General features: G+C 59.4%; 1 protein-coding gene across 1 annotated transcript in view; it reads right to left on the bottom strand.

The window, feature by feature from the left end:
- LOC122385700 (solute carrier family 12 member 4-like) overlaps positions 1–13000 on the bottom strand; it is an 89292-nt gene extending 76292 nt beyond the window's left edge. The window contains 1 exon segment of the mRNA XM_043374147.1: positions 12761–13000. Within this exon segment, the coding sequence (XP_043230082.1) occupies positions 12761–12971 (211 nt within the window). The 5' untranslated portion in view covers positions 12972–13000.
- Positions 13001–16256: the final 3256 nt, after the last annotated feature.

The raw sequence follows: 16256 nt of genomic DNA on the forward strand, positions 1-16256 counted from the left end.
ACCTATGAACAGCTTTAGCAGGAGATACATTGCAAGGCAGTAACTATCGCTTCGCGCGCTTTCAAATGCAAACACTCTTGGGATGAGTTGGACAGCGCCGAAATGGCCAGTAAATGAGTTACAGAGCGGCGCGGGCTGTTTGCATAACCGATGACACGGCGGCGCGGCTGCCAGCCGCCACCGGCCGGGCCGGCCGGGCCAATCAATCCCAACTCGAGCAGCCGGCACTGGCTGGCCGATTTACGGCGCAGCTTCCCCAGGATGAGAGCGGGCCGGTCCGTGTGAGACCGGGGAGGCGGGGGGGGGGGGGGGGGCGTCACCTGACGTTGCGACTCAGCGACACAGCTTCCCCAGGGTGAGGGCAGGCCGGTCCGTGTGAGCCTGGGGCTGGGGGGGGGGGTCACCTGACTCAGTGACACAGCTTCAGGCACCAAGCGGAGAGCAGGAAATACTCCCCCGGTCTCACAAGGCCAGTCATTGTGAGCCCGGGGAGGCGTGGCCGTCACCTGACACAGCTTCCTCGGACAGAGCGGGAGCAGAGCGGTCCATGTGAGCCCGAGGCCGTCACCTGATCGCCCCGCCCCGCCCCCCGCCGCAGACCCCGCCGTCAAAGGCGCCCGGCGAGTACCATGTCAGACGTTGACAAATACAATCACGGCGGCCGTCACGCGGCCCTCTATCATAATTACCGGGTGATTGGGACGGTGACAGAAGTCTGTGGTCCGGCCGACACCGAGCGCCGGGCGCTGAGGAACACCGGCTCCACAGCACCGGTTTTATCCGGCCGGAGTCGCCCCACCCCTCCCCCCGTCAATACCGACACACAGCAGCTCAGTTCTGTGCCGTCAGCCCGGCTGGTTTGTGTGGGGGTTAACGAGCGTGCAGCTTCCCGTGTCGGCGGCTGGGGAACGCTCCGCTTCCTGTCACCCGCCACACGCACAGACTCCCGAGGAAGGGGGCCGCTAGTTGCCAGAAACTCATTAACGGCAGAAATATTAATAACCAGCGCGCACCATTATCATCTAGCGACGCAAAACCAAAGAAAGAAGATGAAAAAGAAGGAAAAGGAGAATTCGTCGCTGGGCCGAGTCAACGGAGATAATTGTCGTGTCTATCACCCAAGACAAATGCTGAGGCCATCTGAGCTGATCAAGGTCGAATTGGGCAAATTAGGCACGGGCTGTTGTTCCCTGCCACACTAGCCAACGGCCACTCGGAGCACGATAACGGCGAGATTAACTAAGCCATAAGCTAAACACACTTCGACAGCATGCTCCAACGCTGACAAGAAAAGTCACCAGCAGGTTTCGAGCGCTATCGATCGTAAAACCTCCAGCCTAGTAGCCGCAATATTCCCGGAATCGCTCAGCCCGCCCCTCGGCCGCCCTTCGTAGCAGACAGCGCGGAGCCAGACTATCCCCAGTCGTCTCACAGCCGCACGGGGGCACCCAAAATAGATCCGGGTTCTCCGAGCTTCTGTGCTCCAAAAGGAAACATCGTCACGCTTACATCTTTAGCACCAAAAAGTACAAATGTACTTTGAGGCAATAGTGGCACAATTTGTGGCACAAGTCGCAATTGTACAGTAAAATTGCGGGCTTGGCAGAGCCTCAACCAGCCATTGGCATGAAAATCTCAATGAGCAATGCACTTTACATCTGATTATTATAAATAGGTCAAAATCTGAACGTGTCGGAGCGGTTGGTTGACTGAGCTCCGTGACACAGCGGGCTGCTGTGAGTTCGAAGGAGCGGCCGTATTGACCCTCTGCCGAGCTGCGGTGCCGAGGCGTGCCGACCGCGACCCTCCGCGGCACGCCAGCGCTGGAACCGCCCCGAGACCGAGTGGCACCGCCGCCACCAGCGCGGCCGAATTCAATTAAAACCCAACTCGGAACAGAGCGCGGGTCGGCCCAGATTGCGGTGCCGCACGTCGCGTGCGCCATTTTCTCTGGAGTGGGCTGGAGTGTGCTCAGAGCGGTGCGCCTTTTGAGCAGGGCGACTGGGGACCTCTGGCTGCCGACACACGCGGGGACTGCGGAGTACCGGCAGTGGGACGCTCAGAGACGGACGCAGCAGACGGTCACTTGTCAGACTGAGCGCGGTGGTCACTGGCGGGTATTTAGCCAATTTGCAGTTACGACTGACAATTGATCGGTTTGCTGTCACTGATTATTTGTTGGCATCAATACAGTTTGCGGTCATTAAGCGGTAATTATAGAGTGATCTGTATTGATCGGATTTGCCCTCGCCGTCTGGTATTTATTCAATTTGCGATTTCTGGCCGCTAGCCGGCATTCACTATTGATCTTTTGTCTTGTGCTGGCTCCGCAACGGCGCTTATCACTAGCTAAATAATAGCGGAAGTGAGAGCAGCACTTCTTAACTTTTTCACAAATACGAATAAATACGCAATAAATCAGACATCAACGCACAATGGTATTGTTCGGAATGTGGCACGTTTCGACATAATATTAAATGAAGCTATAGCAGTTTACGTTGCACAGTTGCCTGAAAGGGAAGGAATGGCCGATTGGCCACGCTCCCAGAAGGCCACGCTGGCTTCAGAAAGGCTAAATGGCCTGCGGTTAAATGAATGGTCTTTTTGGTAAACCATGCGTAAGAAATTGCACCCCGCAGCAAAATAATGTCTCAGTGTTTACAATATGCACGATCTCAATGCGTATTCAAAACATTTAGCGTTGTTTCAGCTAGAAAAAGAAAATGGAAGGTGAACACAGTTTGCTGCTCAGCCACACTTTATAGTTGAAAGGAAACGAGCCTAAGTTAGTCGCCATCAGCTAGCCCGGTCATATTTATAGAATATTTCCAACAGTTTATTGCTGCCATGGGTGCTAGTACACCTCACAAATACGCGGCTGATTGTACCCCAGAGCTCAATCTGTGATATCTCCGCAGAGCCAGCGCCAGCCTCGGTTATGTCACGGTGAACTGATTCAGTGTCCGCCGGCCCGGCCCGGACGGACGGGACGACATGGACGGACGGGACAAGATCGGATGAACAGGACGACACGGACGGACGGGACGACATGGACGGACGGGACAAGATCGGATGAACGGGACGACACGGACGGACGGGGGGACGGACGGGACGAGATCGGATGAACGGGACGACACGGACGGACGGGGGGACGGACGGGACGAGATCGGATGAACGGGACGACACGGACGGACGGGGGGACACGGACGGGACGAGATCGGATGAACGGGACGACATGGACGGACGGGACGACACGGACGGACGGGACGACACGGACGGACGGGACGACACGGACGAGCTCAGCCGGATGGGACGACACGGACGCGATAAGTGCACAATGCAGAACGGACGCCAGCCACTGATCGGGGTGGAGCAACTGTATAGGACATAGGCTGTGCCGTTCCAGAGAAGGGCGGCCGAGGAGCGGCATATACCGATCGCTGTCGCGGTGTTCATGGACACAACTACACCTACTGACAACAAACAGTGCTTGCTCAGTACCACCAAGGACCTGTCTACTGTCTCGTGTCGTACGCTGTCACCAAACACGCTCTTCCAAGTCTGTCTGGAACCTCGTCACGGTCAGTAACCACTCTCCCTACAGCAGAGCAAAAGCAGACCCCGCTTAACGTTCGCAATGGCCGTTCGACCTGCGACCCCCGACAAACACGGGAGCGGCGGCCGACAAATGTATTCCGGCAGCGGCTCGGCTTTATCGGTCAGCGCGCCCGGCCCGGCCGGTCTCTGGGGGGCGACACGGCCCGAACGGCTACGACTCAGCAGGGACGCCCTCCGAATCGGCCCAGCGCGGACCGGGCCACAAATCAGACCGCGAGCGGACCGGGACAGGGAGCGCCGACCGCGCCGGCTGCCGGACGGGTTACGGCACGGGTCCGCGGTCAGCCTGCTGTGGACGCGCCGGGCCGCGGCCGGCCGGTCACGGGTGTGACCTCAGGTCGGCACCCGACACCGGGCGGCCGGGCGGTCGGCGTGTGCCGGCGGCTCCAGTGACGCCGTGAGCCCGGTCACGGCCGGTGGCCACGGGACAGAGGACACCGGTTAGGGGGCCGTCACACACCGGAGACAGACTGGACACCTCCCAGTCCGCATAAAACGACCGGCGGCGAGCACGGGTCGGCAATATCACCCTGCGTGCGGTGCTGACGATTCTGGACGCCTGGGAACGGAGGAAAGGCGACGAACGGTACGTGCAGAACACTCCAGTGTGAATGGATTCATAGGCTGATCACATCCGTATACAAACCGCTGACAAATTAACTTCCTTTCTTGCAGACTAACAAGTCTGCCTTCATTTTGAGACAGCTAATCGGGTCCCAAGAACAGGGAGCTTTGGGAAATGTTTAAGAACGCGTCAGACTCGATTGTGCAACTTGGTTATCCATGCATGCATAATTCATTTGAACCACTAGTTGCCTGGCATGTTTAAGAATGCTCTAGTTTTAGGGCTTCTGGAAACTTCTCCCCGGACACATTAAGTTCCGCCGACCGCCATTCGGTAGCGATTTCGTCGGCACGGAGGCGGACGGTGGATGGGAGGCCGAGTGAGCCGGAGCACCTGGACGTGACGAGCCGGCGGGTCCTCGGGGCGCCGTAACACCTCTCCATAGAGCTCCGTTGCTGCGGGCTCCGTGCAGGGAGAGACCGGCACAGTGGAGTGGGAGACAGCGCGGAGTCGGAGGGTCCTCGGGGCGCCGTAACACCTCTCCATAGAGCTCCGTTGCTGCGGGCTCCGTGCAGGGAGAGACCGGCACAGTGGAGTGGGAGACAGCGCGGAGCCGGCGGGCCCTCGGGGCGCCGTAACACCTCCCCACAGAGCTCCGCTGCTGCGGGCAGCGCGACTCGCTCAGGCAGAGACTGGTATGTATGTTCGAGCCATTTCTAGTCAAATCGTGAAATATGTCCTGTGAGACATTCATGTTCATATTTGTATTCCATTCTTCCGAGATAGCACCGCGGGGCAGCTGAGCGGGGCAGCTACCGGATGACCTGTACAGCTAGCGGCCGGGGAGTGGGAGACGGTGCCGCTGACCACTGGCCGGTACAGCCGCCCGCCGGAGTGGGGGACGGTGCCGCTGACCACTGACCGGTACAGCCGCCCGCCGGAGTGGGGGACGGTCCCGCTGACCACTGACCGGTGCAGCCGCCCGCCGGAGTGGGGGACGGTCCCGCTGACCACTGACCGGTACAGCCGCCCGCCGGAGTGGGGGACGGTCCCGCTGACTACTGACCGGTACAGCCGCCGCCGCCTGTTGCCAGTCTGCAGAGCCCCGGACCGACGGTACGGTGGCGACACTTCCGCGCGCGCTCCGACGGCCGGCCCGCGGAGCCGTCGGGGACGATATCTCATTACTGCGAGACGAGCGGCGCTCGAGCCGAGATTGGGAGAGAGCTGGTCGGACACGCTGACGGAGCGGCCACCGGGCCGGGAAGGAGCCGACGAGGGTCATCGGGAGCGGCCGGAGCAGGGAAGGAAGGTGGGCGCGGGGTCACCGGGAGCAGGGGGAGCCGGAAGAAGGCGGACGAGGGTCACCTGGCGCGGAGTAGGGGCGACGGAGACGGGCGCAGGGACACCGGGTTCGGTCTGTCGCCCGGGCAGAGTGCGGCGGATAGCTCTGCAGGTGTCCCGGGAGAGAGTGAAGACACAGAGGCCCGATCTCCGGCTGAGCGGACGGCCGACAGCAGCCTCTGCGAGCCGACTGTGACTGGACTCTGTTGCGTGGTAGACAAATTGGAGTTCTAGCACCATCAGAATTCGGTGACCGCGGCGAGCGGCCAGCGGCTCCGGTCCTTGTCTGTCGTCTCGGACTGAACCTGTCACCGAGGGAGGGACGGAAGCCGCTCTGTAGTATAGTAACGCCCACAAAGGAGCAGAGAGGCAGTCCTACTGTCAGCCGACACGACAGTTCTGCCGAAGCTGACACGACGCCCAGCCGCCGACCGGTCGACAGCTGAACAGCGCGTTCAGCGAGTTAGCCGACAGCTGAGCCGACGGTTCGGCGAGTGCAGCCGACAGCTGACAGTTCAGCCGGCAGACTGCGGCTGACAGAGTGACAGTCAGCTGAGCTCAGCCGTCAGCTGACAGTGTGACAATCAGCTGAGCTCAGCCGGCTGCTGATCTTATCAGCGGCCGCACGCCCGTGCGCTATTGGAGGCGCCTCGCAAGTTCAGCTTGGACGCAAAAATATACCTATTAGCTTGAGATCAGTTCCTGAAACAGAAAAAAAATGGAAGCTTAAAAATGCTATCCCTTAATTACTTTGTAAAAAACACGAAGCAGCAACGTGTACCTATAAACAATATAATGTTTAAAATTCCCTTTAAAAAGTATATTTTTCACTAGTATTATTTTCATTTCATCTTCAAATGTTTCACGCATTAGTTTCGAAAGCATATTCGAATGTTAACTGTTTGTTATTTATGACTTTCAGGGGAATGGTAAGAACGGTGCTAAGATAAAATGTTCACTACCAACAGCGATGAGTAAAGAAAAGCGGGCAATGAGGTACCATGAAAAATACAGTCGGCTCTTTCCGGGACGATGATTGGGCCCGGCAAAATGAAATGTCTTCCTAATTCGTGACTGCCAGCATTGTGTGGCAAAAATAAAAAGAGCAAGTGAAAACATTTATCTTTGGAAAGGCTGGGTATCTCATGCGAAAATTAATAATTTAATTAATCGACCATTGTTTACCAGACGCCCATTACGTAGCTGACGATCTATGGTTATTGATGAAGAAATGACCCCGAAAAAGCTCGATAGACTTCTCAAGTTGCTGGGGCAAACTTTAGTGCATCATGACCGAATAGTTAGTTGGACAGGCACCCCACCGACTGCATAGGAATCCCGCCTCGGCGCACAAGCCGACAGTTTTCACTGGAACGTCTCCAACGGACAACGGAGCGGGCGTTTCCGCTTCTTCAAACCTGACAAAAGTAATCGAGCTCTTTTATGTGGCCGCTTATTTGTTAAGGCTCGTGTTTTGTGGTTAGGTTCGCGACAGTGCATTCAGTCAAAAACTCTTTCAGTAATAAAGGAACACCAGTCCCAGTAGCAATGAATAGTTAATAGAACCATTAACAACTAGCTTAATCGTGATACACATATCTTCCACTCGGAGCCACGAAGAATCCTCTATATCGTTTCAGGTTTGATGAAGCAATGATCTAGGGAGCCGAGGATAGTAACTATCCTCGGCTGCTCTCTCCGACTTATTAGGCCGTTATTCTGCTATGAAAACCCGGAACAAATGGAGCAAATCAAATGGGACAATGGTCTTAACACATCTATTGGAAGATTTCAACACAACCGAACAGCTTGGCTCCCGTGGTGGCTATCCTAGTCTCTGCCACAGACAGTTCGGCGGCCGGTGGCCACAGCTGGCGACCGAAACTCGCCGTGCCGAGCGGGGCTTCCTCGGCCCCGTCCCGTCCTGATCCCTCCCTCTTCCCCGCCCTACCAGACCGGACGGCCCGACACTACCTCACCGGACGCTCCTCCCTCCTCCCGACACTACCTCACTGGAAGCTCCTCCTCCCTACACTACTTCAATGGACGGCCCGACACTACCTCACTGGACGGCCCGACACTACCTCAGTGGACGCTCCTCCCTCCTCCCGACACTACCTCACCGGACGCTCCTCCCTCCTCCCGACACTACCTCACTGGACGCTCCTCCCTCCTCCCGACACTACCTCAGCGGACGCTTCTCCCGGACCTCCCCGGCCCTGTCCACCGCTCTCCCATGATGTCGGTAGACGTTGATTGGGGCTGACGGCGCGGCCGGCCGCCGGCGGGGGCGGGGGCGGGGGCGGTGTCGACGCCGAGACATCAGAGGCTCGGCGTAGGAAGGCCTTCATTACCATTGGACGCCGTATTTTGGCGTCAGCTGCCGATGGGAGCTCGGACACCGCGTCAGCAGTGGGAACTTTGCTACCGCACCGGTCAGAGTTTTGATGCAGCCCCGGCAGTCGGTAGAGAGTCGAGAGCGGCACAGGCCCGGCCTGTGCCCGGCCTCAAACACCGACCGAGTGTTCCCATTCCAGGGGGCGTCCCCCGGTCCGGGCGAGGAGTGGCAGCTCCTGACGCGGCGCGCTAAGTGAGTTGGTTTGCGGCGAGTCGCGCTGATCGGCGGTGACGCGCCGGCCCGTCTCACCGGCCGTGTCCGCGCGACTCCGACGGGCCGGCCGTCCCCGAGCAGGTAATAGACCGTGAACGCCGCTCTGATGACCAGACGGGCAGACCAGCGCCGAAACGCACAGCGCCTGCAGAGAGCCGCGCACGTGCCGCTACCGGAGAAACAGCGAGCGAGCCACTGATGGTAAGTCCCTGTCGAATCCACACTGATCAAACCAGACCAGTCGTGTCGTTTGGGTACTGTCCGACAATTATCAGATAGGAGACGACGTAAGGTCGGATGGATCGATAACATCCACATGGATGATCTGCGAGCGGACAGAAGGATGCCGTCAGACGCTTAGACACTCACGTCCGCACGGATCATCACCGTTGGATGGCGAGATATACACTGTCAGACCCCCGCCGCTCAGTCAGTCAGAGACGGGGGGGGGGGGGTATCGGACCACGGCCGGCGCGCCTACAGATGCGTCACTATACCGCTGACAAACGAGGCCGGTGGCGCGGAGTGGCGCCCGGGGCAGCATCGCTCAGCCGGCCGGCGCTCTGCGGCCAGCGGCCGGGGGCGTCAGCGATACCCCTGTCCGGAGTACATGGGCGCCGGCGTGGGAGCCGCCGGCTGTCAGTGAGTGCCGACTGAGTCCCAACACCGCGGCCGGTGTCAGCGCGGCGCACAGCCCGGCGGCCTGTCTGAGGGCCCCACACCACTGCACCGGCCGGGTGTCAGCGCAGCGCGCACAGCCCACCGGCCGGGTGTCAGCGCGGCGCACGGTCCGCCGGCTACTCGGGAAACCGCACCAGTGAGATCGATGGAGCCAACAGAGCGGCGGCGGCGCGGGCGGCGCGCTGTCAGATATCCGGGCGGCCTCACCTTGTGGGCCCGCGCCCGGTGTCGACCTCTGCGGGAGCCGTCACCGCGGCAGAGTCCGCACTCAGTGCCAGGGGACCGTGGGACTGTCCAGTTGTAACCTGTCCCTTACAAGTCGCACTCGAGTAATGAACAGATATTTTTCATTCGATACTGTTTGTTGTTGCTTTGAAGTGCGATTTATGATGTAGTGATACATGCACCTAAAAAAGGAGGCAAGAGGGAACAAAGAAGAGCAAGCCACTCTAACCCTCCACAATCAGCCGAGACCTTCGGTGTTATCATTTCCGTCCTTATGAAATGACTCCTTTTATGTTACAAGTCCGCTTGTAAGATAAGTTGCGTGTATGCGTGCAAACAACCATTCTCGTTCCTAGCCTGGAACACCTTTCAACAGTCCTTCCGCACCACCCGTCCATTTTCAGCACTTTTAATCAGTCCGAGACCCGAGGCCCAGCGGCCGAGCCCGATATTAACCAGCCGCTACTCCTTAGATCTTCTCAAACCGCAATCAGCGCGGAGTCGCTCCTTCGAACCCGGCCAACAGCGCCAGCCTCCGGCGTCCGACTGCGTATCGACTTCACATCCGGACGGCGCGGAAACTCGGACAGCCGGCCCGCCCGACACCCACCCACACGCAGCGGCCGGCGGCCGCGGCTCAGCACGCAGCCCCACTGCCCGGCGAAAATTACACGGATACGAAGGTGCCGTGACGACAGCTGACGGGCACGGTCGGACTCACTGGCCGCACCACCACACCGGAGGGCCAGGAGGCCACCTGTGGCACCTACGGCGGTCCCGGACGGACCAAGCGCGGCCGCACGGCCCGTACAGCCGGACAATATCCGCACAGCCGGACACGGCCCGCATCACCCTTTAACCCGACTAATCCTTTTCATCTGAGAGAATACAAATACCTACGAGACGGATCATTCTTTTAAAACAGAGCCAGAGCCTCCTTCAACCACTGCCGCAGCCGGGGCGGGTAATAAATATCAGCAGGATGCTCGGCAGTTTACCTCAAACATCCCACCACGCACGTATTTCGCGAGGCTCGGCAAAACAAGTGGTCATCCCACCAGTTGTCCGGCCGCCGCGGAGTCGGAGTCGGAGTCGGAGTCGGAGTCGGAGTGGCACTGCCCTCGCTCGGTTCCTCCGCCTCTCGGTCCGGTCCGTGCCGATCGTTAACTGGCCGGCCGGCAGAGCGGCCGTCCGTCAGCTCGTTAGAGAGCGAACAGACTGGAGACGTCAGCGAAACGGCCCGGCGAGGAGGGACGCGCCGCTCACCCGGCCGCCCGGCCGCCGAGAGCCGAGTCGGCAGCTGACGTCGCCGACCAAAACAAAAGGAACAGCCGATAGCCGGCTTCACTGAGCACGGCACTCGTTCGGTCTGAGGCCAAGAAAATCGCAGATTTGGGGCGATTGGAATCAACGCGAATGAATATGACTAGCTAAAGGGTCGCAGTTCACCAGCAGTACGCCATGCAGGGCCGCCGAGACGAAGTCGATAGTCATGACATGCGACTGTGAGTTTGTAGCTCAGCACTGGTTTCCGCCCTAACACTCGGTGAGAAGAAGCTTTGACTTATCCGACAATTAACAGTCCGATTCGAGTCGCTTCATCGGTCGCTATTTACTCCCACTGCTAACGCGAATAGCCGCTGGTCAGTGGCAGTACAACATAAAATCCGCACATCCGTGGTAGAAATGGACAGCTACATGAATGTATAAAAACAAAGAATGTCTGATGAGATATTGGAGATAATATAAAACAGCACAGAGGTAGGTACCACACGATTTTGGGGGAAAAGTGATAACCTTTGTGATATTTTGTCTCTAAATAAAGTACGGGCTTGCGTTATCCTGTTTCCCGAAGTTGAATGATATCATTTTGTTTACGACTAAACATACTTGCGAAAATGTTGCTTATAACAGAGCCTAGTGAACAATATCTTCGCCCAGCCAATTATCTATCTCTGTCGCAGCCGCTTTCTTTGTGCCATTCCCAGTACGAGAAATTCTGATTTGTCATCGCGACAGTGACGTCAATGCGAGCGACAGTGATTTGTGGAAGCACCAGGACACACATCAATACGAGGCAGCCAGCCGCCGACCGACACAACTCGAACGAAAGGGGCAAGGACAGCCGGTCGCTGCCATGAGCGCCACCGGACGCGCTTTCAGTCACAAATACGTCATAACCATGGCAAAATGGAAGCCTAACACAAAACACCGACTAACTGCAGCCCCCACACTACGATCGTTTCTCTTCTGACGCCTTTCTCTTCTGTATGATGGAAAGGGGATACTGGACGCCACTGGACGGCGCCGGTCCCACTTTTGGCCATGCCACAATCACACACGAGCCGGCAGCCGACGGGCCGTCAGTACAGAGGACCACAGGCGACCGGGAGCTCCGACCGGCTGCTGAAAGACTGAGGCGGCCATCGGGACGCCTCGGACCGCCTCCAGACTGCCGGCTCGGCAGCGGGCTCCGCTGAACCCAGTGGTCGCCGGGGACCCGTGTGCCAGCCGCGGGCAGCGGTGCGTCCATAAGGAGCAGGTGCCGGACAGCCAAATACCCCCAATTCGGCGGCAGGCGGTGCGGTCGGTACCGGTCTGGTGTCCAGATCAGGCGGAACCTCCGGCCGTACCTGTCTACAGGTGCGGTTCGGTCCCGCAGCGGCCGTTCGGACCGGCAGCCCGCCGCCCGCCGCAAGTGACCGGCCCAGCCCGGTCCCACCGGTAGCCCTTGTGGGCGGCGGCGGCCGTTCAGACCGGCCCCGCCGGCAGCCCCTGTGGGTGCCGGCCCAGCCCCGCCGGCAGTCCCGGCCTGAGGCGGCCCCTCGGCCCGGCCCCGCCGGCAGCCCCTGTGGGTGGCGGCAGCCCCTCGGACCGGCCCGGCCCCGCCGGCAGTCCCGGCTTGAGGCGGCCCCTCGAACCGGCCGGCCCGGTCCCGCCGGAAGTCCCGGCCGGCGGCGGCACCGACACCCATTCGGTCCGGTCGGCCGGCCGGCGGCACACCAGCCCACAATCAATAGCACGCCTGCAAGGGCGCTTACCGCTTACGTCACCCCGAAACAGCGGCCGCCGACCCGGTCGGGCGCTGCAGTATAGCCCGCTGCCGCCGCCCCACACGGCGTATCGGGTAACGCAGCTCCACGAAGGCACACGTACCGACTCAGTAACTTACCAACCATGAAATGCACGAGACCACGCGAACAAAAATGCAACCTAATGTCTAATGTAACGGCAAAAATACTCAGTAAGTGGATTTGTCAGGAAACTTATCAGACCAGAGAGGAAGACTCGCAAAGTCTCATAAGAAATGCTCTAAATATCATCATGTGTCGCGTACGACATGGTAGGAACAGGCGGTCACAGGAGCAGCCCGTGTCACCAAATCGCGAAAGAGAGCAGTTCGGCGCCCCGTATTACCCAGTCGCGGGATAAAACAGTGGAGGGTTCAGCGCCCTATACCCCGGGGTCGCGGGAGGGACCGGTGGGGGGTTCAGCGCCCTGTGCCCCGGGGCCGCGGGACGGACCAGTGAGGGTTCAGCGCCCCGAGTCTCCGGGTCGCCGCTGGGAGGTCGGTGAGCCACCCTGCCGGAGGGCGCGGGCCGAGATCGGCCGCCAGCATCGATCAGCCGTCCGCGGGGACCGCCGCCGGCCGGCTCCTGACTCACACGGGACGTTCCAGAAGCCCGGGTCCGCCGCCCCCGCCGGCCCCCACCTACCCTTCTTGGAGCTGCGGATGCTGCCTTTGGCACTTCTGAAGCTCTTGGAGCTGCCGGTGCGCCGGTGCTCGTCCACCACGGCCACGGTGGCGCTGGCGGCCGGCTCGCCGGCGCCGGGCGCCCCGTTCACGGGCGGCGCCGGCGGCACGGGCGCCTCCGGGTCGGCGGCCGGCTCCAGCAGCTGGTCCGAGCTGTCCGAGGTGTGCGCCATCGCTGCCACCGCCGCACACACGCCACACACACGTCCGCCGCCGCCGCGCGCTGGCGCGTCGCTGCGCCCGCGTCGGCGCCGACGACGGGTGCCGCCGCCACCGACGGTGCCACCGGCGGCGGCCGGATCCAGCCGGCTGGTCCCCGGCAGGTGGCGCCCGTTCCGACCCGTCCGCCAGCCGAGCAAGACGTAAATCGGCGGCGACGGCGGCGCGGCCGCCGCCACCCACCGCGCGCCAGGCGGCGACCGACCGTCACCTTCGCAGAGCCGTCAGCGCCAGTGGCAGATGACCGGCGACGGGGCGCTCCGTCGATCGTTCGCAGAAAGGAGCGGCGATCGAGGTCCGGGTCAGCACACAGAAATATCGCCAGCGCTCGGCCTCCCGGAGAGCGCACGGCGCAGGTCAGAGCCGCGCCCGAAACCCCGCAGGCCCAACGCACAGAGTGGCCGGCGCAGCCGTCGGACGGCACAAGGCGACTAGCCACGTGAATTACCCCAGCGACGTAAACTACCCCAGTGACGTCTTACATACACGTCCTGTGTATCACCCCAGTCACATGCATTACCTCAGCCACTTGTATCACCCCAGCGCCAAAATCCCTCTCCACTGCAACCAAACGGAGAGTAGGACGTAAGCAGGAGACACATCTCCTCCTGCCCTGGTAAAAATCTGCATGGCAGCGAGGCGAACTTCGGCGCTTTTTTTGCGCAGGGGCTCGAAAGAAGAGGACCTTGCAGGAAAAGGTCGAGCCAGCCAGTTGCCAGAAAGGACAATTTCCTCATATCCATGGGTGTGCCCACATAGCTTGAGAGCAGCGAACACATATTTTATGAGTGGTACATGTATTAGTTCCCAGAGAATAATCGTTTCGAAACAGAAAGGCATAGACTCGCTTTCAAGACATCCCGAATGCACGACCTATTCAAACCCCCCCCCCCCCCCCCCCCGAGATAAGGCGCACCGAACGGCTAACGTCTGCGACTACTGCCAAACTGACCGGGCAGTGGTTACGACTGCGGCACAACACTCAAGGCTCCAGCCCCAGCCTCCAAACTGGAGCCCGTCGGTTGCCATCAGTTCCCGAGGCTAGCTTCGCTCTATCGGCTAGCCCTCTGTGATTGCCGCCAAGATGGCGTCCCCGACATGCTCTTCGGCGTCGTAACTGACCACCTTCAGCTGACCCGTCAGGTGTTCATTGTCAGACACGATCTCTTCGAGCTCCTCCATCAACTCCCTCATCTGTTGCCGGCAGTCGGCAGCGCTGAGGCCGGCTGGACCGTGATGACGCAGCTTCTGGAGGGTCTCAAGGGCTCCCACCTTGTCCAGCGCCACATCCATCTTGGTCTTCTCGTCGCTCGACTTCACTTCATGCACCTTGAAGCCTCCGTAGCTGCGCTCGTTGCCACCCACTCTTTTCTTGAAGGGCTTCAGTGTTGCAGTGATCTTGCCAACACCTCTCAGTCTGTCCCATTGCTCGGGGTAACTGCCATCCTTGGGTGCAAGCACCACTACTGCTTCAGAGTATAATTTCTCCAGCTCTTCCTCTGGAAAGCCCGCAGGGTTTTCACGTTTGAATTTCTCCAAACGTTTCCGGATGCCATGCTCGCCTTCCATGAGCCTGAGGTAGCCAAAATAATGGGCGTAGGCGCTACCCTTACCGATCTGGCACAGCTGGCAGTTTTCGACGTGCTCATTGGGCGGCCCGAGCCTGGTGAGCAGGGCCGGGGCGATGGCCACGAGCAGCGTCAGCGTGCCCAGCCACTCCCAGGGCACCTCCCTGGTCTGGGTGAGCAGTAGCAGCGCGGCCATGGTAGACGACACGGCCAGCAGTAGCGACTTTTGAGTGACGCAGTCATAGAGGAGCGGTCGGCTGCCGGCCAGCCGGCGGTACACCAGGAGACCGTGGAGGATGGTGGCGGACGCACCGGCAGCCACCGACAGGCAGGCCAGCACCAGAAACTTCAGCAGCAGCTGGCGCAGTAGGGCCAGGGGAATAGTCACGAGCGGCGTCAGCGTTCCCAGCCACTCCCAGGGCACCTCCCTGGTCTGGGTGAGCAGCAGCAGCGCGGCCACGATAGACGACACGAGCAGGAGTACCGACTTCTTAGTAACATAATCGGCGCGCGGTCGGCTGCTGCCGGCCAGGTGGTGGCGCACGTACACCAGGAGACCGTTCAGGATGGTGGCGGCGGCGCCGGCGGCCACCGATAGGCAGGCCAGCAGTAGAAACTTCACCAGCAACGCGCTCCACGGCCACATCTTCCGTCCGGGTTTGGCGGTGCACTGAGGCCTCCGTGGCCACGTCTGGCGCCCCGGCCCACAGAGGGAATCCCCGTGCAGTCCCGGCCCGGCCCAGCGGCGATGAGCGCGGTCGACTGGTTGGTGACGTGGCCACTGGCCAGCTGCCAAGGGCTGTTTGCATAAACATCAACATCCGAGGCCACAGAGCAGAGTGTGGTGCCGGCTCATTCCTACAACGTGCCACCTGCACTACTTGCCCGCACATCAGGCCGGACAAAACGCTGGCACGTTTGAACTGTTTCGCTGTTTCCTCCCCTACATATATGTTGTAGTTGCTTGTTTGCAAGCGACAACGAAAGTCCTAGATGGACGCAAAAAGGTTGTCCCGCGACCCGCATAATAGCAAAAGCAAAGCTGTTTGTCAAAAAATCATCACCAGCGGCACGGCCACGGCTGTGACTTTGTTCCCACTTTTTAACTACAAGGATGTGGACTGTGTTAAGTGGCCGCGTGAAGCTAGTCCACGCCTTCTTTGATGCAATGAGGATCTTGCTTCATACGGAATGCAAGACCTCACCGCACACAAACGGTAAGCACGTAGAATGAATGATAGGTACGCGGGACAAGACGCACCATCGAAAAGAGAGAAACATAAAAGACGCCTCTTTTGGACAAACTAAGCACATTCAAACACCGAATTACAAGTTAACATGACACACTGAACCGGAAAATGCCACCCGTTATCCCTGTTGATGCCTCTGAGGTCATCTCAGGTCACGAATGTTTGTAACAGTTTTTCCCTATAAACTCTTGATAGAGGCATGCTAGAGCAATGAAAACGCCTTAGATGTGTTTGGCTCGACGATCGGATCGACTTATACGCAACACGACTTTTTCCGGTCAGGTCTTGACCTTGACCTGAGGTCAAATTTTCTGAAATTATAGTTCATTCAATGCATATTGACGAGAGAAGCACGAGCTCCTAAAAGTAAGCCTGTGCAAGTTTTGAGCCGAAAGTTATTGTAGAAAAATTGTTCCCGCAA

The sequence above is a fragment of the Amphibalanus amphitrite genome, unplaced genomic scaffold (assembly GCF_019059575.1).
Source record: "Amphibalanus amphitrite isolate SeventyFive unplaced genomic scaffold, NRLGWU_Aamphi_draft 000228F_arrow, whole genome shotgun sequence".
In the NCBI taxonomy this organism is placed as follows: Eukaryota; Metazoa; Arthropoda; class Thecostraca; order Balanomorpha; family Balanidae; genus Amphibalanus; species Amphibalanus amphitrite.